Genomic DNA, 25,313 nt, shown 5'->3' with positions numbered 1-25,313 from the left:
GGACATTTTTACTTATGTTATTGTAAATTTGATCATTATATATCATATTATTGCCAAAGTGTTATTAGATTATACCGGATTACGCTTTGAAAATTTTTACCAGGACTACCCTAGTTTCCATTCCTGGATCTGCCACTGGTTCCTCGTCACCTGGTATCCAATTTTCTTGGTACACAGTCCCACATCAAAAGCACACACCTGAATTCCTTCCTGCTCCCCCGTTGCCTGCCAAAAATCAATAAGCTCATGCTATTTATCATATCTACCAAAGCTTCCTAGAGCATCCGCATAATCGATAGAGCTTTGCGCAATGAACAGTCAGTCATTCGCTTCACATTTATAGGATGATCAGAGAGGCCTTATTCATGCACTCTTCCTGCTAGCAAATTTATAGGATCATAGCCAGGATAATCCATCACATTTATAGGGTGATAAGATAGGAGGCCATGTTCATGCACTTTTCGTGCTCCCATATTCAGAATCATAGCCAGCAAAATCTATAAACCTCCCAAATTCAGAATCATAGCCTGAAAGTGTAGATCTACAAGCCATGATCAGAAAAGAACATAATTTTCTTAGGGTCAGCCTTAGTACATGATGATCATTACAGTGGAAAAATAAATGAAGTGTGAAACCCACAGAAAACAAAGAAACGGTTTCTATTTCTTCTTCCCAGCTTTGCCCTCCTTCCTTCTTACAACCTCATCAGCATATCGGATACCCTTTCCCTTGTATGGCTCAGGTGGCCTCCACTTCTTTATGGTAGCAGCAAACTGACCGATTGCGCTCTTGTCATAGCCGCTCACAATGATCCTGGTGTTCTCTTCCACCTTGACCTTGAGGCCTTCGGGTATAGCCATCCGAACAGGGTGCGAGAAACCAAGGTTCATCACGAGATCGTTGCCCTCCACCGCAGCACGATATCCAACACCCACTAATTGAAGCCTCTTATCGAATCCTTTCGATACACCAACGATGATGTTGTCTGTCAATGTTCTGCATCGAATATTTGCAACCCAAGTATTTAGAGGAAGATGTGCAGGATAGGTGAGACAGTATAAATAATCCATAATGTGATTTCTCTAACTGAGCTATAATAAAAAAAATATACCAAAGATCATTCAGCAAAGAGATCATTGATGCTTAAGGCAAATAGAATGCTGCTGTGAGTCAACTATCAAATGATAGCTGAAGCATGAAAGATAAAACGTAGGCTCACGAGTAGAGGCAGATAGACAATATGGTGATATATGACACCTATATGTTCATTTTGACCGTGTGACGGTACCCTACAACTGGGGTACCCACTCCTACTGTGCCAAGACTCGCGTAGTTATCCGTAACTACGCCCTAAGGAGCTGAGCAGCCGGACTCCTGGGTTCCGACTCCATCTCACCGGACCAACGGTCCCGGACCCGCTTCCCGCTCAGGGACGGGTCCGGTGTCACCACGTGTCCCAGAGGTGGAAATGCTCAGCACCTGTGTCCACGTGCCATCCGGACTCCCGCAGATGGGTCCGGGACCTCCACGTGCCATCCGGACTCCCGCAGATGGGTCCGGGACCTCCACGTGCCATCCGGACTCCCGCAGATGGGTCCGGACCTCCACGTGCCATCCGGACTCCCGCAGATGGGTCCGGGACCTCCACGTGCCTATCCGGACCCCCCGTGAGCTCTCGGCTCAGCTAGCTGCTCGGGAGGGGTCCGGAGCCGCCACGTGTCACGCAGACGCGGGCGCGGGCGCAAGCCTTCCGCTGGAAGCTCCCTCACCCACCCGCATTAAGTGCGAGTGGTTGAGGCAGGCTCTGCTGCCGCTGGGCACGGGGCAGCTTTTGTCAGTCCACACTGTGGATCGCCAGTTACCGAGGCGGCTCGTCAGTTACCAAGGCAAGCACTAAAGACGCAGCGCCGCGCCCATGGGCGACGAGTCATGATGACTAGCTACTGACTGGAGCAACAGTGCACGCTACTACAGTGGACTGAGTCAGTAGTTCGGCGCTTCATCATGACCTCGACGCGCGGCTGCAGAGGCTAGACTTTACTCTGACAGGACAGCTCAAGACCATCCCTGGTCAGAAGCTACGCACGGAAGCCGACGACAAGATCTCCGGATCTGAGGCATTGAAGGCCAAAATGTAGTTTATAATACATCGCCGGGTCCACATGTCGGGGCCCCGCTCAGTGTACGTGCTCCCCTTGGACATATAAAAGGGAGAGCACGCCCGCTAGAACACATGCTCTCGAGACGGACACAAGCTCTCGCAACTCTCACACTCTCGTGGGAAGGCAATACAACACACAGTGGACGTAGGGTATTACGCTCCGGCGGCCCGAACCACTCTAAATCTTGCTGTGCTCGTCGTGTTCTTGAGTGAGATCGATCTAAGACCAGCTAACCCCCGAGTACACACCCTCAGGGCTAGGGCGGGTGCCATCCGCCACCCGGCTGTGGTTTGCAGCACCACGACATTTGGCGCGCCAGGTAGGGGACTTCTAGCTGGTCGCAGTTCGTCTCTTGCCCATCTCCATGGCTCGGGTGGTTGAGCACTCCCACCACCACGACGACGTGGAGATGACGGAGGGTGTGGCGTCATCCGCGCCACACGCCTCTCGTCTTCCTGCGCCAGGGGCAGCCGTGCCCGTGGAGCAGCCACCGTCGGCAGCGGCGCGCGCTGCACGTCGGCAAGAGTCAGGACGCCCGTCAAGGGCCCCCTCACAAGCTGCGAGCGGCGGAGCGACAAATACCAGCTCGCAACATACCTCACTCATGAGAGGAAGCCCACTCCGGTCGCACTAAGCCGACTCTGGTGGCTCTCTCCGGCGGAAAGCCGACTCCGGTCGCACCCCCGACTCTATATCTCTGTAAGTCCTACCCTTAGAGGCCCAGCAGGGAATAAAACATTTTTCTTTGTAACTAGGTAGTACTTTCGTGTGGTCCAGTCCGGTGAGCCTCCCCCGTGGAGGGGTCCGGACCTCTGCGAACTAGGTTCAGGGAAGCGTACTCACCCTCCGGGGAGGTCCGGAACCGTGTAGCCGCTTAGCTTAGTTCCGTACCCTAAGCCTGCATACTCTACCTCCCTAGGGCGAGTACCGTAGTACCTAAGACTGGGGGCCCGGAGGTCCGGACAGCTCCGGCCTCATAAACCCGTGTTCTGACTTACATCGCACATCTCATATACATCTAGTTTTAAAGGAAAAAATTATTCTCAGTTCGCCTCTAAGGATGTTACATTCCAATTTCAATCTACGCATTCTGTTTGCGCTAACCCCCACGTGGCTTCTTACTCTTGTACGGTGATTGTGGTCCGAATTGAGTTGGCTAGTTAGTGACTTAGCTCGAGACCCCTCATGGAAGAGAGGGGTTCGGACCCCTGGGAACCTGCAGGTTCAGGAAAGCGCACTCATTCTCCGGGGAGGTCCGGAGCCGTGTAGCCGCTTAGCCTGGTTCCGTACCCTAAGCCTGCACGCACCACCTCCTGTGAATGAGTGCCGTATTACCTAGGACTGGGAACCTGGAGGTCCGGACTTTCTCTTAACCTAAAGGCCGGCCCCTTGAGCTCCGTTCACTGAACCTAGCTGTCCATCTCAAAGGATTACAGCCAACAGGATTTGGGACCCGTGGGCACGCTACTAAACATCTACCTTGAGTCATGTGCAGGTCCAAACGTGATGATGCAGCAGGTGACCCAAAGGATGGACGATGCAGGGCAAGACCCTTGCGGCGCGCACCGCTGGGTGCCAGAAGCAGCCAAGTTGCTCACAGTAGTGGCCCCACCTGCGGGTTCGTTGCCTCTCCCGAGGCGGGCCCGGGGGCCACTGTCGGTACCCTACAACTGGGGTACCCACTCCTACTGTGCCAAGACTCGCGTAGTTATCCGTAACTACGCCCTAAGGAGCTGAGCAGCCGGACTCCTGGGTTCCGACTCCATCTCACCGGACCAACGGTCCCGGACCCGCTTCCCGCTCAGGGACGGGTCCGGTGTCACCACGTGTCCCAGAGGTGGAAATGCTCAGCACCTGTGTCCACGTGCCATCCGGACTCCCGCAGATGGGTCCGGGACCTCCACGTGCCATCCGGACTCCCGCAGATGGGTCCGGGACCTCCACGTGCCATCCGGACTCCCGCAGATGGGTCCGGACCTCCACGTACCATCCGGACTCCCGCAGATGGGTCCGGGACCTCCACGTGCCTATCCGGACCCCCCGTGAGCTCTCGGCTCAGCTAGCTGCTCGGGAGGGGTCCGGAGCCGCCACGTGTCACGCAGACGCGGGCGCGGGCGCGGGCGCAAGCCTTCCGCTGGAAGCTCCCTCACCCACCCGCATTAAGTGCGAGTGGTTGAGGCAGGCTCTGCTGCCGCTGGGCACGGGGCAGCTTTTGTCAGTCCACACTGTGGATCGCCAGTTACCAAGGCGGCTCGTCAGTTACCAAGGCAAGCACTAAAGACGCAGCGCCGCGCCCATGGGCGACGAGTCATGATGACTAGCTACTGACTGGAGCAACAGTGCACGCTGCTACAGTGGACTGAGTCAGTAGTTCGGCGCTTCATCATGACCTCGACGCGCGGCTGCAAAGGCTAGACTTTACTCTGACAGGACAGCTCAAGACCATCCCTGGTCAGAAGCTACGCACAGAAGCCGACGACAAGATCTCCGGATCTGAGGCATTGAAGGCCAAAATGTAGTTTATAATACATCGCCGGGTCCACATGTCGGGGCCCCGCTCAGTGTACGTGCTCCCCTTGGACATATAAAAGGGAGAGCACGCCCGCTAGAACACATGCTCTCGAGACGGACACAAGCTCTCGCAACTCTCACACTCTCGTGGGAAGGCAATACAACACACAGTGGACGTAGGGTATTACGCTCCGGCGGCCCGAACCACTCTAAATCTTGTTGTGCTCGTCGTGTTCTTGAGTGAGATCGATCTAAGACCAGCTAACCCCCGAGTACACACCCTCAGGGCTAGGGCGGGTGCCATCCGCCACCCGGCTGTGGTTTGCAGCACCACGACACCGTGCATAAAATACTTGCATGTGTGTCACTTAACTAAGGTGGGTACCTTCCCCACGATATCTCTGCTCCTTTTATTCATTAAGATAGCGCCAAGATAAATCACAGCCCAATTGGTACAGACACTAGATGATGTCTGTTATAGACAAAACAGATTTCATAGTTCTTGAACACCAGATGGAAACAATAGCATAGCCAGAGAATGGTAAAAACATGAAGATAGACAATTCATATTCAAATCTTTATCAGGTCAACCAGAATGCGGCTATTTTGCTTTAACCAGAATGTTGTTTCTCAGGTCTAGAATAAATCAAGGCCATCAAGGCTACTGGTTCTTGGCAAGAGAAGAGGTACGAGCAGGAACCAGACTATTGCTCTCTAGAATCTGTAACTTTGTATGAGCTAATAGGATGGACTGGTTATCTACTTGTATACTAAAAATAGCATGTGTGATACAACTTACTTGAGCCACCGGTGGTATCACAATGAAATACTAATGGGAATCAAAACTGCTCTGGACTGTAGAAAGTGATTTCCCAACTATAAGAGTTGTGACAAGAGCTTAGAGCCCATAAATTGGCAGATAACAATAGGAATAGCAAGCGGAAATATATTAAACTAAAAATTAAGGAATATCCTCACTAAATGGAGATGGCTGATTTATGGAAGAATATCCGGGGTACTCTCATTTAAAATATTAATTGGTTTAATCTTAAAAATCTTCAGTGAAACGCATTATGACTTATGGGAAGTAAATCAGCAAAAATGATCTGGGCAAACTCATTTTCTAATTTCCAATTGACGTTTACCTGAAAAGTCCGTGCATCTGATTCGCCCTCTTGGTCTCTGCAGTCTTAAAAAGTCTCAGCTTACCAGATTCTTCTTTCACAACTTTCACTTCACCTGGATAGCTCAGTGATAACTCCCCTAGCGGACCCTTAGCTTTGACAAACTGCTCCTCTAACGTGAGAGTAACATTTGATGGAACTTCGATGGGCTTCTTTCCAATTCTAGATTCCTTGCATTCCACTACTGTTCTGACAAACCCAACTCTGCCAACAGGGGTAACACGAGGACGAATCCCTTGCGTCTTTCCAAGGAAGCCAGTTCTTGAATTGCTGTTTCATTTCAGAGAAGTAACATCTCCATTAAAATTTCCACATTAGATTTTAGAAGAAAACACCTCCTTCCTATTAAGCAGCAATGGATCCATTTGCAGTAAGCACTTGATCAAACAAAAATGAATTTAAAACATGAGCTCCTCAGCGCAGCATTTGCTACTGACTAGAAAGATGGGATCTAAACTTCTAAAGTCCAAGCAGTAAAAGCTATCAAGCCCCAAAATTGGGTTGCTAAACTGTGCCTTCACCTTGAACTTTGCAAGTGTAGATCCAAGACACTCTATAATCCTATATCTATCAAGCTAATGACTCATGAGGTTACCAGGGAGGGATGTTAAGAAGGGCAACATACTGAATGGTACCATATTTTGTAAGTTTACGGGGCTTCAGTCTTCAGATATCAGGTGGATAAAAACATTAGCAGTAGAATATCAATCATCGAGCCGTGGAAGCAAAACAAGGACCTACAACATCCATGCTATAGGCAAACCGAACATTTATGCAGGACAGAACACTAAACGCATCCAAATTGCTGTCGAAGTTGAGATACAGGACCTCCATTCGGACATTCGGAGACCGCAACTTCTTGCGGCAATGCAGGAAGATGCGACCGACTGCATTTAACGGGATCTTCCTATAAAGCTAGACTGATTGTTGAACGGAAGCAATCCTCGAGACCTCGACCCACGATGGTGGAATGGCAGCACTTCGCGTGTGTCGACGAAGAAGGGGCGGGGCGAGAAGAAAGCCAGAAAGATTTATCTTTCGACTACGAGCCCGTGCCCGAGGCAGCGAGGGGCGCAGACATGAAGGAGAGGGGACGCCGAGGAGGGGGCGTACCACGGGAGGTGCAGGGAAGGGGAGAGGGACGCCATAGCCTGGCGCTCGCAGTCGCCGGAGGAGCTGCCTCCGCTCGGTCGGTCGCCCTCCGCGCAGCCCGGGCGGTTTTCTTATCCTGACGCTCGGAGCTCGCAAGTCACAACCGGTTCTTCTATTATCCAGTGTGCGGTGTGTCAGTGTAAGAGACGAAGCGAAGCCGTCAGACTACTGGGCTGGGCTCAGGCCAAGCCTGCCGCAGATATGGGCTCAGCCCGTATAGGCACCAGTAAACTCGAGCACTGCAAGCAAGGAGGCTCCACAACAACCAGTCAGTGTGGATCGTTAGATGCGCATTGGACAGCATCAACTCTGGTTGCTCCTGATTATTCAAAAAAAAAACTCTGGTTGCTCCTGACTGACGAAACTGACGAGATGTGCACGAACCGCATAAATCTAAGACTTATTCACGAGACGAATCTGTCAAGCCTTATTAATCCATAATTAGTGTATATTTACTGTAGTATTATATGAGCTAATCATGGTTAGACTTAATAGATTCGCCTCGTAAAAAAGTTTAGGGTTTGGAATTTGTTTTGCTATTAGTCTATGTTTACTACTACTCTTTAATTAACGTCCAAATATCCGATGTGACGGAGCTTAAAATAAAACTCAAAGGAACCAAGCAGCATTTCGCAGATTCCACCACAGGACCATGGATTCAAAATGCTAGCCTGTAATGAAGTTAGACATAAACGGTTCATGTTTGCACCAGGAAACAAATAGCATTTCTCAGCTTCCACCAAAGAGCCAGGGAATTCAAATACAAGCCAATATCTGTACAAGAAAGTTCAGAAAAAATGGCAAGCCTGACCTGCAATGCTAGACGAAAAACCAACTTCTATTGCTAGGAAGCGTGCCTAAAATCAAATGTTAGTTTGATTGTTTTTTATAAAAAAAGAGTTAAATACACCAACGAGCCTCGAATTTGTCTTAAGGTGCCACTGAGATCCACGAACTCGCAAAATCGACTGGCACCTGAACTTGTTAAGTTGTACCATTTAAATCTATACCCTCGAGACAAGTTTGAGGAGTGTGTATTTAACTCAAAAAATAATGTTAATTCGATTTGCAGGTGAAGAAGCACTAGGAATGGATCTATTGCAGATTTATCAACAGGACAAGCACTCGGTGCAGCACGTGTACCTTGAGGTTGGAGAACATCCCGCGTAGGAGCGCCTCCGCGAGAATCCAACGGATGCGGTTGAGGGGATCTTAGAAGTACCCGGAGTTCATTCACGATGGCGAGGCGGTCGCTGCCGTCGCTGGCGCCGGACGGGGGAGACCCCCAGCCATAGCACGGAGGATAGCAGGAGCAAGATGGGACGAGTCTTTGGTGAATTGGCCCCGATCACTTAGGGCTGCACCTCTAATTCTCTTTAGATCATAATATTGTATTATTTTTTAATTATTTTAAAAATTAGTACAATATTTTAAACTAAAAAGGATTGAAGGTGCCCATAAAAATCATCCATTGGCACCTTTACTATTACTAACACGTGAAGGTCCGGTGGCTAGCTCCGGCAGTGGCCGAGCTGCCCACCGCGGTTCGAGTCCCATCGGGATTCAACCGGGTGTCGCACGGGGAAAATTCCCCAGAGGGATCGGCAGCTCATCTGCGTTGAGCGCGCGGTCAGCGTGGGTGTCCAATTGAGTTCTTACATGATTTCCCAGTGCTCCTGGGTGCTTTCAAAAAAAAAAACTGCTTCGGCGTATGAGAACTGTTGTACAGAAGTTTAGGATCACAATCTGCAATCACGAAAGTAGAGGTCTATATGAAAAAAAATGTTAGACCAAATTTGTCACAAAATCTCTATTTGGAGCGCGATTATTAATAGTTATCCAATTTAGGGTGGCAAACGCAAAAACTGGATTTGTATTTTTTTCACATGACCCCCTCAAATGGACCGTGATTTATAATCGCGATTCAAATGAGGGGCTAGTTGTAATTAGCTGTCAAGCATGCGTGCATCTGTTTCAAGAGCAATCTGCCAATCTGTCGTTAGCAGAAAGCTTCGTTGTCATCAACGCCAATAACCCAAGTCAGAACCAGGTTAACGAAACCGGTGGGAACCGGTCCGGTTTGTTACCGGTCAAACCGGTCCGGCTCGGTTACGGTTTGGGCCGGTATCAAACCGGTCTCAATTTAAAATTTAAATTTAAATTCAAAAAATAAAAATTTCCAAACCGATCATACCGACCGTTAAACCGGTCTACCGGCTCCAATTTAAAATTTAAATTTAAATTCAAAAAAATGAAAAAAAATCCCAAATCGGTCATACCGGCCGGTAAACCGGTCAAACCGATCGGTATACCGGTCGGAACCGATTGCACATGCGATTTTGAATTTGGATTTGAATTCAATCGGTTTCCGGTCAAACCGGTCCGGTAAACCGCTATCGGAGGCCGGCGATTTGACCGGATCCGTCGGATCTGTAAACCCTGGTCAGAACTGAGACACCAAACCGGCCTTCCTCTGATTCCGCACACCTCATCTTCCCTTTCCTCTAGTCGTCGCCGGCCTTCACAGTACACTTCACCGGCCATCTCCCCGGCGGAGGAGGCGGCCGGAGATGGACGACGTCAGCGGTGGCGCGCCGGGGGCGGGCTCCAAGAACAAGAAGCCACGGCACCTGGCCCGGTCGCTCACCTACCACCCGTACCAGGGGCGCCACCTGCCGCCGACGACGCCGCCGTCGCCGGCGCCCAACCCGCAGCGCCCGCGGTCGGTGGTCCTCTACACGACGTCGCTCCGCGGCGTGCGCCGCACGTTCGCGGACTGCTGCAACTAGCCCTACGCAAACAATGGAGCATTGCTTTTCTTAAAGAATCCTAGCTGCTGTGGTTTGCAATACTACGATCTTGCTGTTCAATAGTTAAATTGAATATTCGAGAACTCTGTAACCACAAAGTCTGCAGTACTACTACACTTTTGTCTTGAAGAATCCTAGTGCTGTGCTTTGTAATGTGGCATGTGTGCGTTGCGAAACTTGGTATTTTCAGCAATGCAAGATCACTTCGTAACCTAAGAACTGGCTTGGAACTAGTATCACTTTTGCTGTGTAGTGGTTTGGGACCAGAGTTGGGACAGAGCCAGCCCATTAGCCTGAGAAATGTTCTGTCCACATGAAAAGCTTGAGAGAAAAAAAAAACCCTTATAGATGGCTCAACATTTCAGATTACTGAACTAGCAAAAGATCAGTATTATGATTCCGTATGTTCCCAGAGTACTAATTTGAGTCAGTAAAATGTCTGAAGACTGAAGTAGATGCAGCCACCCACTAATCATATTGATAGAAGGAACCGATAATCTCGTCATTATTTAGGTGTTGTTTTATTGCAATTCACAGGAAGGAGACTATGTTTCAAGTCTCTGTTTTACAATTTGATGAAACCAGCTTGGATGAAACTCTATGTTTCAAGTCTCTGTTTTACAATTTGATAAAACCAGCTTGGATGAAACTCTCTGTAGTGACTCTCCAACTGAAAGTTTGGATGAGCTTGAATCACCTAATTGCCAGTGAGCGAATCTTGTAAGTTAATGGAAGAAATTTTAAACTTATAAAGAAATGGTTTATGTATGAAATAAAAAGCTTATCTGTTTTGTTTCATCTTTGGCTGTAATGGCTGCACCTGTTTGAATATTATAATTTCTGGTTGTACATAAAAGAAATCACATCTCCAGATAGTATTTCTTATAAGGGCGTCATTTGTATTTCATATGTGAATAAACTGAAAGTTTGAATTTGACAATTGTGTAGTTGTTATGGCATCATATAAATAAATGCATTTTTTATTTTTTTCCTTGGTGCACTAGTGATTATGCTTATGTCACATATGCTCTGTTTTTCAAAACCAGCCTGCTGATTACACGAACGAGATCTGTAGAATGAGATATGATCACATTGATGTTGCTGAGACAGAAACTTTATTGTGCACGCAAGATGGATGTAAAAATCAATAAAGAGTTTGAACGGAAGTATGAACGCACGGCAGACGGTACTGAGGAACTGCTTGTAGTAGTGCTATTTGTTTCTCCCGGGGTTCTAGTGCGATGCATAATTCAAAATTTTGGCATTATATATATTTCAAACTCTTGAGCCTACCTGTTTGAAACCTTTCCTCTACTAGCACTTCATTTCCTCTCTACTCCGGCCTCCGGAAGATGCCAGGAGACCCTGAGTGTTCATATCTTCAAGCCATCTTTTTTTTAAAAAAAATCTTGAACAGAGTGGCACTCAGCACTCCAGAAGGGATCCTTTCTAACATTTAACTCCAGAAGCACATATATCATACGCATCTCATGAGTTACCATTAGATTCTCCTATACCACAGAATGGCAGCTCCTAGACAGTTCAAGTCGAAGAGATCTCTACCAATTCTACATCAGTACCGTCCTGGTTTACATGAGATGCTACATCCACCGGCACCAGGCTACAGAAGCCAAAAGACAAAAGCAAACTAGAGCATGCTATAAAAATACCAAACGTCGGTTCCTGCATGCGGCTACAGCTCTTGCTAATGTGATTTGTGACCTCAGGTGGTCAGGACAGCACGAAGAGGGCTACCTGATTATCCTACTGCTCCTTCCAGATTCTCCCAGTGACCCGCAGCTTGAGCTCCTTCCTGTCCCCTCCCGAGAAAAACAGAGCCATGTTCCGCTGGATGATCAGCCCGTCATAGCTGTCACGGACCTTACGGTGGCTGTCTCTGATGCTCCGTGGCACCCCTTGCCAGATCATCTTGCGCCCGGTGCCTCCCACCTCCAGGCTGTAGCTGTAGTTCTTTGCTTCTGCATCATCTCCCAGGAATCTCAGGAAGGCAATGTAGACAGGTGCCATGCCAAGCTGAAAGGCTTCAAAGTGTAGGCAGAAGTATTGGCCAAAGCAGCTAAACACCTGCACGAGATAATTATAATAAGTTTGTTTAGTTAGTTGTTTGTTCAATGGTAATGCCAAAATTAATAGGAAACATCACATTTTTATTGCACTGGATGAAATCAGTGAGAGAAGATAGCAGATCAAGAAGCAATTTGAAATGTTTTGCACTCTTGACTTGAAACAGTCAAAGACTGTTCGTTAAAATTGGATGATGATGGATCTGTACATGCACTGTCTTTGTATGAGAAATTATCTTCAGCCCAATAAATTCGTGATGATCAGCGCATGCCACGCTAATATTTGACAAATATACAAAAACCTTCGCTTTGGAAGCACACACAAAAAGTTATAAAAATTTAACTTAAATCTTTACCCAATAGAAATTGTTAATCAACGTGTTGATGTAAATGAGTAATACCGTAAGCATCCAGGTGGCATTCTCGACTTCATGAGGATTTGGCTTGACATAGCGATGGTTGAAGGTGCAGCCATTGTGCATGTCAACTTTGTGGTCATCTTTCAAGTGATTTACCAAGTACGGAATGTCACCAGCAACTGTGCATTCAGATCCAGCATATGGACAGCTATAAGGCCTATATTGGCACTGAGACTCATGCTTCAGCTTGCTGTAGTAAGGATATATGCCTGAGCACCCAAAGCTCTGGTACTTGCATGGAAGTTCAAGAGATGCAGCCACCTTCTCGAGAGCAAGGCATCTTATGTTACCCAGTTCATGCCTACAAGTTGGACAGCGATTATGAACCCTTGGTTTGCATCCCGAGCACAATGTATGACCATTAGAGCACTGCATAGATAAAAGATGGCATTAGTATCATATGAAATAAGATTATAATAGTTGGATAAAGATATGCAGAAGAGCGATTTGTAGTTTCTAAACAATGTACGTTAAACATCTCCAGAAAACTGAAATGGACCAGACAAAAATTGCGATAGCAGTTCATGATACTGAAAGCAACTCTTAAACCAGTAGACCATAATTTTCATCCAAACGACTAGATTTGAACAGGGTTAATTTAATACAAGCATAGATATAAACATGAAATGGGTCGGTATGAATGTGCACCTGATGAATAGGAGGATACATGGCACTCAAGCAGACTGGACATTCCAGAAGATCGCGCACACTGCTAGACACCACCACATTTGGTTTTGGTGGCTGCTGAATATGGTCGTCAGTGAGTTCAGTAACATCCAGTACCTCAGTCTTTGGGGGATCAATAATCTCAGAACAGGAATCATCAATATAACCAGCTGTCGCCATCATCAGGGTCTTGGAATTATGTTGTCCTGGCAGGAGGAAAAGGAAAAAAAATATTCAATTATACTATGCAATTTAAAAAGGACGGGAAAGATGCATTCAGCAAGTCAGTAGTATGTAGATAACGCTACTCTTAACACAAATAATTTCATTACCTTCTCGAGGATAAGCACAATTTTACAGTTCCCATACAGTCTAGCGATATGATTGTGCACTATTAAAAGATTTTGAAATAGATGGAGCACACAGGATCTAGGGCTTCAAGGGACGCTTTCAAGTGTTGACCAGGCAGGTCTTCCTACTTACGCAACAAATATCTCCACACAAGTCTCGTAGACTTGTTCAAAGTTCTCGGGTACACCTCATATCAAGCTTTTATTAGCATTGCTTTCACGAGAAGAAAAGGTTGTACACCTTGAGAGCGAGGATGTGATGTTTATTTTTCATTCGTTTTTGTGCCTCAGTGCCTTTGAATTGAACAAAGGGCGTGTTTGGATTCTGCCCAAGCCCTGCCAATGTCAAGAACCCCGTGGCCTTGTATGGTAAACAACCAAAGCTTCACCCTTTTCAAAATCTTTGAAGCAAGGAGATTTAGATAAGAAAGAAGCGAATCCAAGCGGCACGAAATCGCAGAGCTTTTCGCATCAGATCGAGAAACAAAACCAAAACTCCCTGCTCAAATCCTGGCAACCAGCAAGCGCGCAGTTAAACACTTCAACCCCTTCGCTTCCTTCAGCTTGCCCACATTCGAATCGCTCGAGTAGAGTCGTCTCGGAAATTCGGAGAACTCCTCCCCACCCTCCCTCCCGAAAAATCCAAACTTTCACCCAGAAACCACGAAAATTTCCCAAGAAAAAATGAAGCGGCAAAGACTTGGAGCAGGGTTTTACCTCAGCTGAAGAGGGGACGGAATGGGACCGGCTCGGCCGACCTGATCCCGCCCTCTTGCTGTTGCGGCGGCGATGGTTGGCAAAGTGAGGAGGCGGCCGAGATGAGAGAGGAGAGAGGGAGGGATTTCGAATGAATGCTCTGTCTCTCTCTCTGCTCGTTTTTTGTATCCTTGCTCTGGTTGTGTTTCTCTCGTGAAAGTCGTGAAGCTTTTTCGTTCCGTGCGCCGTTTGTTTGGATCCTCCGGCCCTCGGGACTCGCCCTTCTATCCATTCACTTATTTTTATAATATTTTTTCAATATTACATACAGTATTAAATAATTAGTGGAGGTGATAATGGGCCATGAATCTAAAAACCTTTTTACAGCTCAGCATGACATTTAAATATTTTAACTCAAAATTATATGAAATTAGAGTCCGGGCCTTTTAAAATCCGCCCCTTAAATCCTTTAGACTAAATTCCAAGTCACTTTACCACCTTGTCAGTTGTCACACATAGTAGTTGACAAGACAATAAACTACATAGCCAAGTTAAATGAGTATCATGACATGTACAATAGTTAGACAACAACCATTTATATAAGTCTGCGTAAGCAAAATGAGTTGATGTGATAATCATTAAATGAAAAAAGAGTGTGTTGCTGTTTACTTATTCGTCTGCTGCTTTGGATTATGCTCTCATGCAAAACAATATCAATTAGAGTACATATTAAATATCACATAGAAAACTAAACAGACAGTTGTCTAAACTATTATAAAACTATCTATTTAGCTGTCTATGTATGTTAAATAGACATCAGTTGTCTAAATTGTTGTACATGCCATCGTTGAGAGTTTCATGACATTAAATTCTATACTATATCATCAATTTTATTGACAGTGAGAAAAGAGAATGAGAGAGTTTTATAAGATGAGAAAGGAGTTTCATCCCATAAAACTTAACTGACACGATTATCTAGTTTCGAATTTGGATAATCGTGTCACGAAACTTTGTATTGTCACTGGCTTCATAGCTCACATCTCATAGTACTCCCTTTCCTCTCTCTTTAGAATTTTGATGATAACTCTACTACGTAGCAAGCTCATGACACTTTCATAAAGATGGGCCAAAAGCAAAGAATGTCATAGTGAAATTTTATAGAAGTTTCATGGATCTTAAAATTTACTAATATGGTAGGATCATTATGAGAAGAGAAAAATATAGTTTTGTAAAATGAGAAAGGAGTTTCATCTTTATAAATATTTTTGGTTTTGTCAAAGTTTTAATCTTGTTAATTGTGCAATGAAACTATAGAATTACATTGAGAATGAGACTGGAACAAACAAACAAAATTGCTAGACAATCATTTAACCACGTACAGTATACTGATGGTTGCGGAATCCGATAGATGTGTTCAAACTCTGGCAACGAAGAGAGTCGTTTGGATAATCTTTCCAGATTATAAACATGGTCTGCAAGCAAACAGTCGATTTGTCCCCTTCGTGGGAAAACTTTGACTAATAATCTTGTGCCGTGGACTCAACGGTCCAAGTGTTTTTTCTACGAATGTTGCCGGCCTCCTTGTCCTTCTCGCCAACCGTGTAAAAACGCGTCGCCGACGCCAAGGACTGAGATTGCCCGCATGGCCGCATTACCTGGGTGGCATGTAACCAGCTGGTAGCCACCAGGGCCACCTTTATTTTTTGCCCGTTCAAGCGAGCAAGCAGCATTTGTAATAAAATTCGAAGATGTGTGTAGCAGTAAAAATTTCAAAACATTCTCTTCTAAACACAACCGAACTTGCTTTGTACACAGCACAAGGCATTGCTGCGGCAACCGAACAACGGCAGGAAATTCAACGACTTATAAGGCCATATTCTCAGTGGAAATTTTATGACCATTAAATATGTTGTCATGTCAGCATTTTTTATGATGTGGCAGTGTATTAGTGAAGAGAGAGCTAAAATGAATTTTATGAGGATGAAACCTTGTGTACACGGTTACCTAGACAGGTTATGTCTTGCATGTAACCTAGGAAACAACAATCTCTGTTCTGCTGGCTGCGGCTTGTAGCTAGTGCTGGTTTGTTGGGAGAGAAAATGACTACTGGCTGGCTGGTGGCTGGTGCTGGTTTAGTGTGAGAGAAAAATATTGTAGATTGACTGAAGAAGCAGCTAGCAGAACAGAATATTATGAAACGCATTGAGGAAGGGGTATTTCATCCTAGTTTCAAACAGTTTTAAATGATGTGTCACTCTAGGTAATTGTGTCCATAAAACTTCCATTAAAAATGACCTAACTGCCAAACAAGGCATTAATCAGGATAGTCATTTGCTGACCTAGTTAATTTGTCTTTAAATAACTAGCATTCGACATTATATTTTAGGATGATGGGAATAATATCCTCTCCATATGAGAAAATTCTCAATATTGGTGCCAGGTGAATCCTTTGCTCCATCCATTGATATCTGTCTCCCCATTGTAGACTACTCACAAAATAAATCCAAATAAAAAAGCTTAGAAGTCCATAAATGGTTCTCGAGGAACTTTTTTTTCTAGCCAAAGATTTCTATACTGATGAGGTATCTGCCAAATTTTTGATAATGGTGTACCATCATACACCCTCATCGTTAATTAAAGTTGTTGCACGTATATTTATATTTGGTAGTTTTGTATTGCCTCTGTTTTAAATTGTAAGCAATTCCAACATTCTTGGGGAATCAAACTACTTAAATGTTTGACCAAAATTAGAAAATATTATAAATATTTATAGCACAAAATAGATATATCATGAAAGCATGTTTAACAAAAATCTAATGATACTTATTTAGTATCATAAATATTAGTAATTTATATATAAATTTGTACAAACTTGAAATATTTCACTCTCCAAAAAAATTGGAATGACTTACAATTCGGAACGGAGGGAGTACAATCATATATACTCATATCAACAAATATAGATCTTTATCGATGTCTTGTGAGCAACTGCGTCAAGAAGTGAAGAATTGCATGAGTGATTAAAAGAAAGGAAAAATTTCAATTTACTCCCCTCAAATATGACCAAAGTCTGGATAACTCCATAAATTATAACTTGGTTCAATTTTATAGTCGAGAGGAGTAATTTAATTTTTTCCTAAAAGAAAAAAGAATCACCCGAATGTAATGCAAACAATAAAAGCGAATGTTACTGAGATATTATATCATTTTATAAAGGTCAATAATCTCATAACAACTTGTTTAAAAAGAATTGAATTATTATTTTGTATATAAAATATAAATTCAAAATAAACTCAGCTGTCCTCGACTTGTTGCCGGCTATTTTCATATTTGCTTTTATTTCAAAAAAAGTTTCACATTTTGCAACAAAACTTGTTCTTTATAGATGGAACAACAAAAAGAAACTTGTTCAGCAAGAAGAAACCAAAACCAAAACATCAAGCTCAAAAACCAAAGGAAAAAATTCAAACCCGAATCCCACTGGCCACCAGTCCACCACTGCCGTCGCCCGAATCCCCGACCCCGATGGCGACATCGCTGCCGCAGAACCCTAGCTCCGGCGACCCCTCCGACGCCTCCACCCTCGCCGCCGCAGCGCTCGACATGCCCGCGCGCGCTTGGAGATCCCTCGTCTCGCGCCTCCCTTCCCTCCCGGACACCTCCGGTCTCCTGGCCGCCGTCTCCGACCTCCAGCGCCTCTACTTCGGCGTCCCCCCCCCCCGCCGCCGGCGTAGATGCGCAGCTCTTCCGCTCCCGCTTCGCCCTGCGGCCGCGCACTCTGCTCGGTGAGAATTCCCTGCGACGGTTGGCTTGCGCAGTTGCGCTTGATGCTGGTTCCTATTGGAGCTCGCCGGGCGTCGGAATGCCGGCGACGAGGGCGGAGCGAGTACGAAAGAAAGCGAGTGCGAGAGAGAGAGTTTTGGTGCTGCGGAAGTAGCAGCTTTTCTGACTCTATTTCATCAACTTAAGTAGAAAGTACAAGGTGTGTGATCGCGGCCACGATCTCCTACCGGCTCGTGCCATCCCACGAGCGAGATACGTGCGGCGTCGTGCATCTACATGCAAGGAGAAAGAATTGGGCAACATGCCCATGACCCGACGGGCCCGCGCAGGGGCTCTGGAGCGGCAGCTGACCCGCTCTTTATTCTCTAACCGACTAACAGAACAGCTAAAGAAAACTAACTGAAGAATGACCGTGCGATAGAGTATGCAACATTTCTCCCCCCTAATCTTGAGCACGGTCACCTGGAACTTGAAAGCCGATCATGTCCCGCAGCTTCTGAAAACGAACACGCCCGAGCGCCTTAGTGAGGACATCAGCCAGCTGCTGCTCTGTCTCCGTGTAACTGAGGACAATCCGGCCCTCATCAACACACTCCCGGATAAAATGGTAACGGACATCAATGTGCTTGCTCCGGTCGTGGAAGACGGGGTTCCTGCTGAGAGCTATGGCAGACTGGTTGTCCACCAAGAGCTCTGGCGCGCCAAACTCACCCCCCCTCATATCGGCCAGGAGTCGAGCGAGCCACACTCCCTGACAAGCCGTGGCAGATGCAGCGATATACTCCGATTCACACGAAGACAAGGCCACAACTTTTTGCTTGGACGACTGCCAGGTGATGGGGTTGCCGGCGAGGAAGTAGATGATGCTGCTGGTGCTCTTGCGCGAATCGACATCGCCGGCCAGATCAGCGTCGCTGTACCCGACCAACTTAGGCTTCTCTTCTCCCTGCCTGGTGTAGTGGAGTCCATAACCCCGTGTGCCTGCAACATACCTCAGCACACGCTCCACGCCAGTGAGATGGTCTTCACGAGGGTCTTCCATGAACCTGCTCAGATACCCGACCGAGAAGGCAAGGTCTGGCCGGGTATGGAACAGGTATCGCAAGGTGCCAATAACCCTCCTGTACTCCGTGGCATTCACCTTCTCTTCTGGGCTTGACTTGCTGAGCTTGAGGCGGCTCTCCATGGGCGTAGCACTGGCGTTGCAAGATGCCATCCCACAGCACTAGAGCACCTTGCCGACGTAGCCCGATTGACACAGAAATATGCCATCGGGCTCCCTGTTTGACCTCGATTCCAAGATAAGAGGAAAGAAGGCCAAGATCACTCATCTGGAACTTCGTCTTCATCTCCTTCTTGAACGTCACAATGTCGTCCCCGCTGGCACCGGTGATGATCAAGTCGTCGACGTAGACGCCAACGATCAACCGGCGGCCGCCTCTGCTGCACGTGTAGACGCCATGCTCAGCGCCGCTCCTCTGGAAACCAAGGGACACTAAGGTGTCGTCGAGCTTGGCATTCCAGGCCCTGGGTGCTTGACGAAGACCGTACAACGCCTTGCGGAGGCGTAGGACCTTGTTCTCGTTGCCGGAGATGACGAAGCCAGGCGGTTGCGCGACGTAGACTTCTTCCTTGAGATCGCCGTTCAAGAACGCGCTCTTGACGTCCATGTGGTGGACCTCCCACCTCTGGTGCGCCGCCAGAGCCAGCATGGTGCGCACGGACCCCAGTCGAGCGACTGGGGCGAAGACTTCATCGAAGTCAACCCCAGCCTGCTGCACGTAGCCCTTGGCGACGAGGCGCGCCTTGTGTCGCACGACATCGCCGTTCTCGTCGCGCTTGATCTTGTACACCAACTTCAAGCCGATCGCACGATGTCGGGCGAGGAGCTCCACCAACTCCTAGGTGCGATTCTCCTCGATGGCCTTGATCTCAGCACGCATTGCTTCGCGCCAGCTCTCCTCCTGCTCTGCTTCACGGAAGCTTGTAGGTTCATCGACAGAGGCGAGGTTGAGGATGTCGTCGTACCCAAGATGTTGTCGACGGTGTGGAACCGAAGCGGAACGTCGTCGTCGTGCTCTACATCAAGATCATCATCGAGCACCTCAGTTGGTGGCGTGGCCAGCTGCACTGCAGGAGGTACTGGGGAGGTTGTTGGCACCGGAGAATCCCCATGCGGCGCAGTAGCCGGTGGCGTGTGCGGTGTTGATGGAGAGGCTGACGCAGGCGACGATGCACGCGCGGGAGACGGAGACGGTGTCGCTGCTGGCGCGGTGGTCATCATCGTGGCCTCGGTGATGTGCTCGACGGTGAAGGGCTCGTCATCCACAGAGGACTCCCCGGCTTCACCACCCCAGCTCCATTGAGCTGCTTCGTCGAAGACGACGTCACGGCTGATGATGACGCGGCGGCTGACGGGGTTGTAGCACCGGTAGGCCTTGGAGCCAGGCTCGTAGTCGACGAAGATCGTCTTCTGGCTTCGGTCGTCCAGCTTCTTCAGGTTGGGGCGTGTGACCTTGACATGCGTGATGCAGCCGAACGTGCACAGGAAGTGCACCGCCGGCCGCTCGCCATGCCATGCTTCGTAGGGCGTCTGGCCGTCGAGCACGCGCGTGGGCGCCCTGTTGAGGATGAAGACAGTGGTGGACACCGCCTCGCCCCAGAAGTACCCCGGCAGACCCTTGGTCTTCAGCATGCAGCACGCCATGAAGAGGATGCTCTGGTTGCACCGCTCCACTACCCCATTCTGTTGGGGAGAGTAGGGAGCGGTGAGGTGGCGTTCGACGCCATGCTCGACGCATTACTGCCCGAACTCGACGGACGTGAACTCCCCCCCACGGTCAGTGCGGAGCGTCTTCAGCCTGCGCCCCGTCTCCACCTCCACAGCCGCCTTGAAGTTCTTGATAGCAGCAGGGGCTTCATCTTTGCTCGAGAGCATGCGCAGCCACATGAACCGGCTCATGTCATCAACAAGGAGCAGGAAGTACTTGTTACCGCTCGGGGTGGCCGGAGTGACCGGGCCGCAGAGGTCGTCGTGCACAAGGTCGATGGCATGCTCTGTTCTGTACTTCGCCTGCGCCGGGAATGATGTGCTCCGCTGCTTGCCGATGAGGCACCCATCGCACACCTGATCCACCTGATCCAGGAGTGGCAGACCGCGCACCATCTGTTGCGTCGCCATCTTCTTAAGGGAGCTGAAGCAGAGGTGGCAGAATCATGCATGCCAGAGCCACGCCTGGTCGGAGGTGCGCGCGGACAAGCACACGGGACGCCCAATGTTGAGGTGGAGGTGGTAGAGGCGCGCCGGACTCCGGGTCACCTTGGCGAGAAGACGACGACTGGGGTCGTGGATGGTCAGCACACCGGAATCGAGGACGACGCGGCAGCCCGTCTCCTCCAACTGACCGAGACTGATGATGTTCGCCTTGAGCTTGGGGATGTAGTAGACCCCCGTCAGTGCTCGGTGCTCGCCGTTCTTGCATATGAACACAATGGTCCCGCGCCCCTCGATCTCCACCACGGAGCCGTCGCCGAACCGGACGTTGCCGCACACCTTGGAGTCAAGCTCGGCAAAGGCATGGCGGCAACCGGTCATGTGGTTTGTGGCCCAGTGTCCAGGACCCAGAGGTGATCATCTCCCTCCTCCCTAGGCCCCAGATCGGCGTGGACCTTCTGCTCGATGATGACGACGCGCTCCGACGGCGGCGGCGGCGGAGCCTGGGCACTTGGGGGCAAATCGGTGCCCCTTTTCTTGCGGCAATCAGCGACTGAATGGCCCTGTTTCCCACAATAGTAGCAGACGACGCGCTCGGGCGGCGGCGGCGTTGGAGCCTGGGCACCCGAGGGCGGATCGGTGTTGAGGACGGCGGCATGGGCCATCAGCAGAGCCTGGTCCTCCTCTTCTTCTTGGGCCACAAAGGCCTGGGCCTGATCACGCTTCTTCTTGCGGCATTCAACAGCCCAATGGCCCTTCTTCCCGTAGTAGTCGCAGACATCCGTTGGGCCTGCCTTGGATGCGGACGCCTTGCCGCCGTCTTGACCACGCCGGCGCGGCGGCTTGCCGCTGTTCCGTCGCTCGCGGCCACCGGATCCTACGCCGGAGCTGCTGCCGTCACGTTTCTTCATGCGGGCGGTCAACTCCTCCTCCGTGAGAAGCAGGCGGCCGGCGTTGTCCTTCCCTCCAGACACCTTCTTGCGACGCTCGACGGCGTGCAGGTGTCCGGTGGCTTTCTCCAACGACAGAGAGTTCAGATCGAGGAGGGTCTCCATGGAGATCGCCACGCTCTCCAGTCTCTCCGGCACTTCATGCAACATCTTCTTCACCACCTCCTTCTCCGTCACGGGATCCCCGAGAACTCCCAGTTCATTTGCCAAGGTGTTAATACGCAAGGCGAAATCTTCTACAAGCTCACCGGGTTTGAATGTGATGTCGGCGAAGTCCTGCCTCAACTTCTCGGCGTTTGCCTCCTTGACTCGATCGGCGCCCATCCGCATCAAACGGATCGCGTCCCACGCCTCGCGCGCAGTCTCCTTGACGGCCAGCCCCGCCCTCATCTCCTAAGGCACAGCTCGAAGGAGCGCAGCCAGAGCTTTGCGGTCGGTAGGGAAGTCGCCGTCGCCGGACTCGATGACGTCCCACAGCTCCGCCGCCTGGAGGTTCCCCTTCATGACAAGTGACCAGTCGGTGTAGTCGTTGCGGCCGAGAACCGGATAGACCACAGTTGAGGTCGACTTCTCGATGACGCGCTCGGTGATGGTGTCGGCTCGGTGGCGCGGACGTCGTGGCGGTGGCGATGGCGAACGGCGGCGAAAGCGGCGCGGTGGAGACGGCGTGTGGCCCAGCTGCTGCTGGCGACCCGGTGCGGAGCTGCGTGACATGCTCGGCGTCGATGGGAACCTTGGCTCTGATGCCAGATGTTGGAGCTCACCGGGCGTCAGAATGCCGGCGACGAGGGCGGAGCTAGTGCGAGAGAGAGTTTTGGTGCTGCGGAAGTAGCAGCTTTTCTGACTCTATTTCATCAACTTAAGTAGAAAGTACAAGGTGTGATCGCGGCCACGATCTCCTACCGGCTCGTGCCATCCCACGAGCGAGATACGTGCGGCGTCGTGCATCTACATGCAAGGAGAAAGAACCGGGCAACATGGCCATGACCCGACGGGCCCGCGCAGGGGCTCTGGAGCGGCAGCTGACCCACTCTTTATTCTCTAACTGACTAACAGAACTGCTAAAGAAAACTAACTGAAGAATGACTGTGCGATAGAGTATGCAACAGTTCCTAACTACCCGCGTGCTTGGGATTCGAAGACTGAATTATTAGCTGACCGAGATCGATCATTTAGGAAGTATATATTGCGAGCTTCTGCTTGAACAATGTCGCTCAGGTGCTTTTGTGGGATTTTTTTTCCGAATAATTTGGGGGGGGGGTCCCCACCTACTATATTAATCGGAGAGGCAAAGCGTCGCCAATACAGGTACGCCCCGGCATACCAGGGGTTGTACAACATAAGGAGAATGAGATGAGAAAAAGGAAAAGATAAAAGAGGAGATGGGGTACAAGACCAACAATTGTCCACCAAAACAAAGGCAAACCGCTCAATACTGAACAAAGCTACATCCAAACATCTATACTCCAGCGATCTCCATTCCACAGGCGACCGTAAAGCTTGGAGTTGAGTCCAACAGACGTCGGTCGTGGTTACAGCACCTATGAAGTATATCCAGGATCCAATCGACGAACCGCCAATGCCAATTAAGGGGAGGAATCCTCAAGGGGGGAGGGCCGAGGAGAGGAAAACGAGGAGATCCAAGAGATGGGATCATGGTCTCGCAACCCGGCATTAGATGAGGCGATGCAACCAAGTATCATGGAAGATAACAGGGCAGAGAGATTCATAGCAGCCTTCCAGCAAGAGAGGCGGCCACCGATCGTCGATGAGAGCCACCACCAAACAGCATACTCGCCGGAGGCCCCGCAGTCATTGCACCTCCACACCACCTCTCGTAGCTACGCCGCTCCGCTGTCACCCGTAAGGGTCAGGCCAACGAAACGGGGACTAAAGGTGGCGGGAGGGGCGCAAACCCAGGCTCACCGAAAACGGCGACCCCCCTTCTATGCTGACGGAGCCACCTGAAAGCACATCCGGGCTCCCACGAACCACCGACCAACACCGTACAAGGGGAGGAAACCTCGCAGTGGGACGGCGGAAGAGTGGAAACACCCGGCATAAAATTTGATGGCACCGCTAGCAGGGAGAGCGTCGACGAAGCAGAGGTGCCAAATGGAGGACACCCACTCGATCCACGAAGAGGACCACAGCTTGAAGCAGTCTTGCACCAGAACCAACACCGGGGATCCTCCGCGACGAAGCCTGCAGGGAGGAGAGAGCTAAGTCGACGCCTCCAAGGAGGTGTGCGACGTCCTCGGACGCTGCCGTCGAAAGCACCGACACCATGTCGGGCACGGCTTTCGCCTTGGGCTCCTTGAGCACCTGCACGGCCTCGGGATCGAAGTCCTCCCGGAGCCAAAGTTGCTGTTGAGTTGGGGGGAGAGAAAGGCCCCACCGCCACTGGCGAAGCAGGCCTTGCTCCACCAGATCCACGTGGGGCGACTGGGCGGTCCCAACACCGTCAGACCCCGTAAAGGGCGCCCCTGCCATGCCTGCGCGAGGACGCCAGGCCGCAGGAGCTTGCAGCGCCCCGCGGCCACCGCATAGCGAAGGTCCGGCCCCGGGGGCGCCGGATCTGCCGCCCCTTGCCGCCTCCGCCGTCTCCAAGCCCCCGGTGCCGGCGTTGGTACCGCCACCACAGGACTTGATGGTGGCCATGGCTGCGAGAGGGAGCCCCTCGCACAGATCAGGGAAGGAGGAGCCCGCCGCCACGGTGCCAGAGAAGGGGGGCGGCCATGACGGGCACAGAGGGGGTCCCCGCCCAGATCTGGGGGAGGAGGAGGCCGACGGCGCCGCAGGCCCTAGATCCACGAAGGGAGGGGGCAGCACAGGGACGACGACCACCGCAGCGGCGAGGAGGGGCGGCGCGAGTGACGGCGAGGAGACGCGGCGCAAGCGACCGCGAGAGGGATGAGGGCTGCTGCGATGGCGAGGGAAAGGGGCCCCGCCGCCGCCATCCTAGCAGCGGCGCGGACTTTCCGCCGGCTGCTCCGGCGGCGGCGAGGGGCAGGGGAGGCCTGAGAGGCCGGTGGCGGCGGCGGAGGGGGCGGCCCGCCCGAGTCGCCCCTCGGGGTGGCGGGGGGGGGGGGGGGACAACAACAAAGAAGGTGAGGCTTTGCTTTGACCGTCGCTTCTGTGGGATTTCACTTTGCGTGTGTTCTTATGTTAAACTGCAGAGTGTCGAGTGTCAACTAGGCACTCAAACTTGTGCGAGTTTTGGGCTATTACAGGTTGTGGATTCATATATAATTCGGAATGATTGCTTAGCCATTGTTCAGTAAAAGCAAAAGCCAACCCAACCCATGGTTTTTCTTTAGCTAAGGATTTGT

At 50.0% G+C, this 25,313-nt stretch overlaps 2 protein-coding genes and 1 pseudogene across 3 annotated transcripts; 1 reads left to right on the top strand and 2 right to left on the bottom strand.

The window, feature by feature from the left end:
• Positions 1–439: 439 nt before the first annotated feature.
• On the bottom strand, positions 440–7,134 carry LOC120652322 (50S ribosomal protein L6, chloroplastic-like). The gene is made up of 3 exons (XM_039930102.1): positions 6,971–7,134; positions 5,819–6,127; positions 440–996 (listed from the first exon to the last, which is right to left on the bottom strand). Exons 1-3 carry the CDS (start codon positions 7,003–7,005, stop codon positions 660–662), a joined length of 681 nt encoding a protein of 226 aa, XP_039786036.1. The 5' UTR covers positions 7,006–7,134; the 3' UTR covers positions 440–659.
• Positions 7,135–11,244: 4,110 nt separating this feature from the next.
• On the bottom strand, positions 11,245–14,294 carry LOC120652321 (E3 ubiquitin-protein ligase DIS1). Of its 2 annotated transcripts, none has more exons than XM_039930100.1 (4): positions 14,056–14,294; positions 12,971–13,194; positions 12,305–12,691; positions 11,245–11,904 (listed from the first exon to the last, which is right to left on the bottom strand). In XM_039930100.1, the coding sequence occupies exons 2-4, from the start codon at positions 13,169–13,171 to the stop codon at positions 11,584–11,586; spliced, it is 909 nt and encodes a 302-aa protein (XP_039786034.1). In that variant the 5' UTR covers positions 13,172–13,194; positions 14,056–14,294; the 3' UTR covers positions 11,245–11,583. The 2 variants fall into 2 exon arrangements, with proteins under 2 accessions (XP_039786034.1, XP_039786033.1); XM_039930099.1 differs by lacking the exon at positions 14,056–14,294 and adding an exon at positions 13,321–13,872.
• Positions 14,295–17,530: 3,236 nt separating this feature from the next.
• The window catches only part of LOC120652319, a 30,693-nt pseudogene continuing 22,910 nt past the window's right edge, over positions 17,531–25,313 (top strand).

The sequence above is a fragment of the Panicum virgatum genome, chromosome 9K (assembly GCF_016808335.1).
Source record: "Panicum virgatum strain AP13 chromosome 9K, P.virgatum_v5, whole genome shotgun sequence".
Taxonomy (NCBI): domain Eukaryota; kingdom Viridiplantae; phylum Streptophyta; class Magnoliopsida; order Poales; family Poaceae; genus Panicum; species Panicum virgatum.
Note: the sequence above shows the minus strand (reverse complement) of the source record. Positions and strands in the feature narration are given on the sequence as shown.

Coding starts and splice junctions, on each gene's coding strand:
- LOC120652322 (XM_039930102.1), bottom strand. CDS start 7,005: ATGGCGTCCCTCTCCCCTTCCCTGCACCTCCCGTG. Junction 6,128..6,970: donor CCTTCCCTGCACCTCCCGTG/GTACGCCCCCTC, acceptor GAAATGAAACAG/CAATTCAAGAACTGGCTTCC. Junction 997..5,818: donor CAGATGCACGGACTTTTCAG/GTAAACGTCAAT, acceptor TATTCGATGCAG/AACATTGACAGACAACATCA.
- LOC120652321 (XM_039930100.1), bottom strand. CDS start 13,171: ATGATGGCGACAGCTGGTTATATTGATGATTCCTGTTCTGAGATTATT. Junction 12,692..12,970: donor TGTATCCTCCTATTCATCAG/GTGCACATTCAT, acceptor TTATCTATGCAG/TGCTCTAATGGTCATACATT. Junction 11,905..12,304: donor ATGCCACCTGGATGCTTACG/GTATTACTCATT, acceptor TATCTCGTGCAG/GTGTTTAGCTGCTTTGGCCA.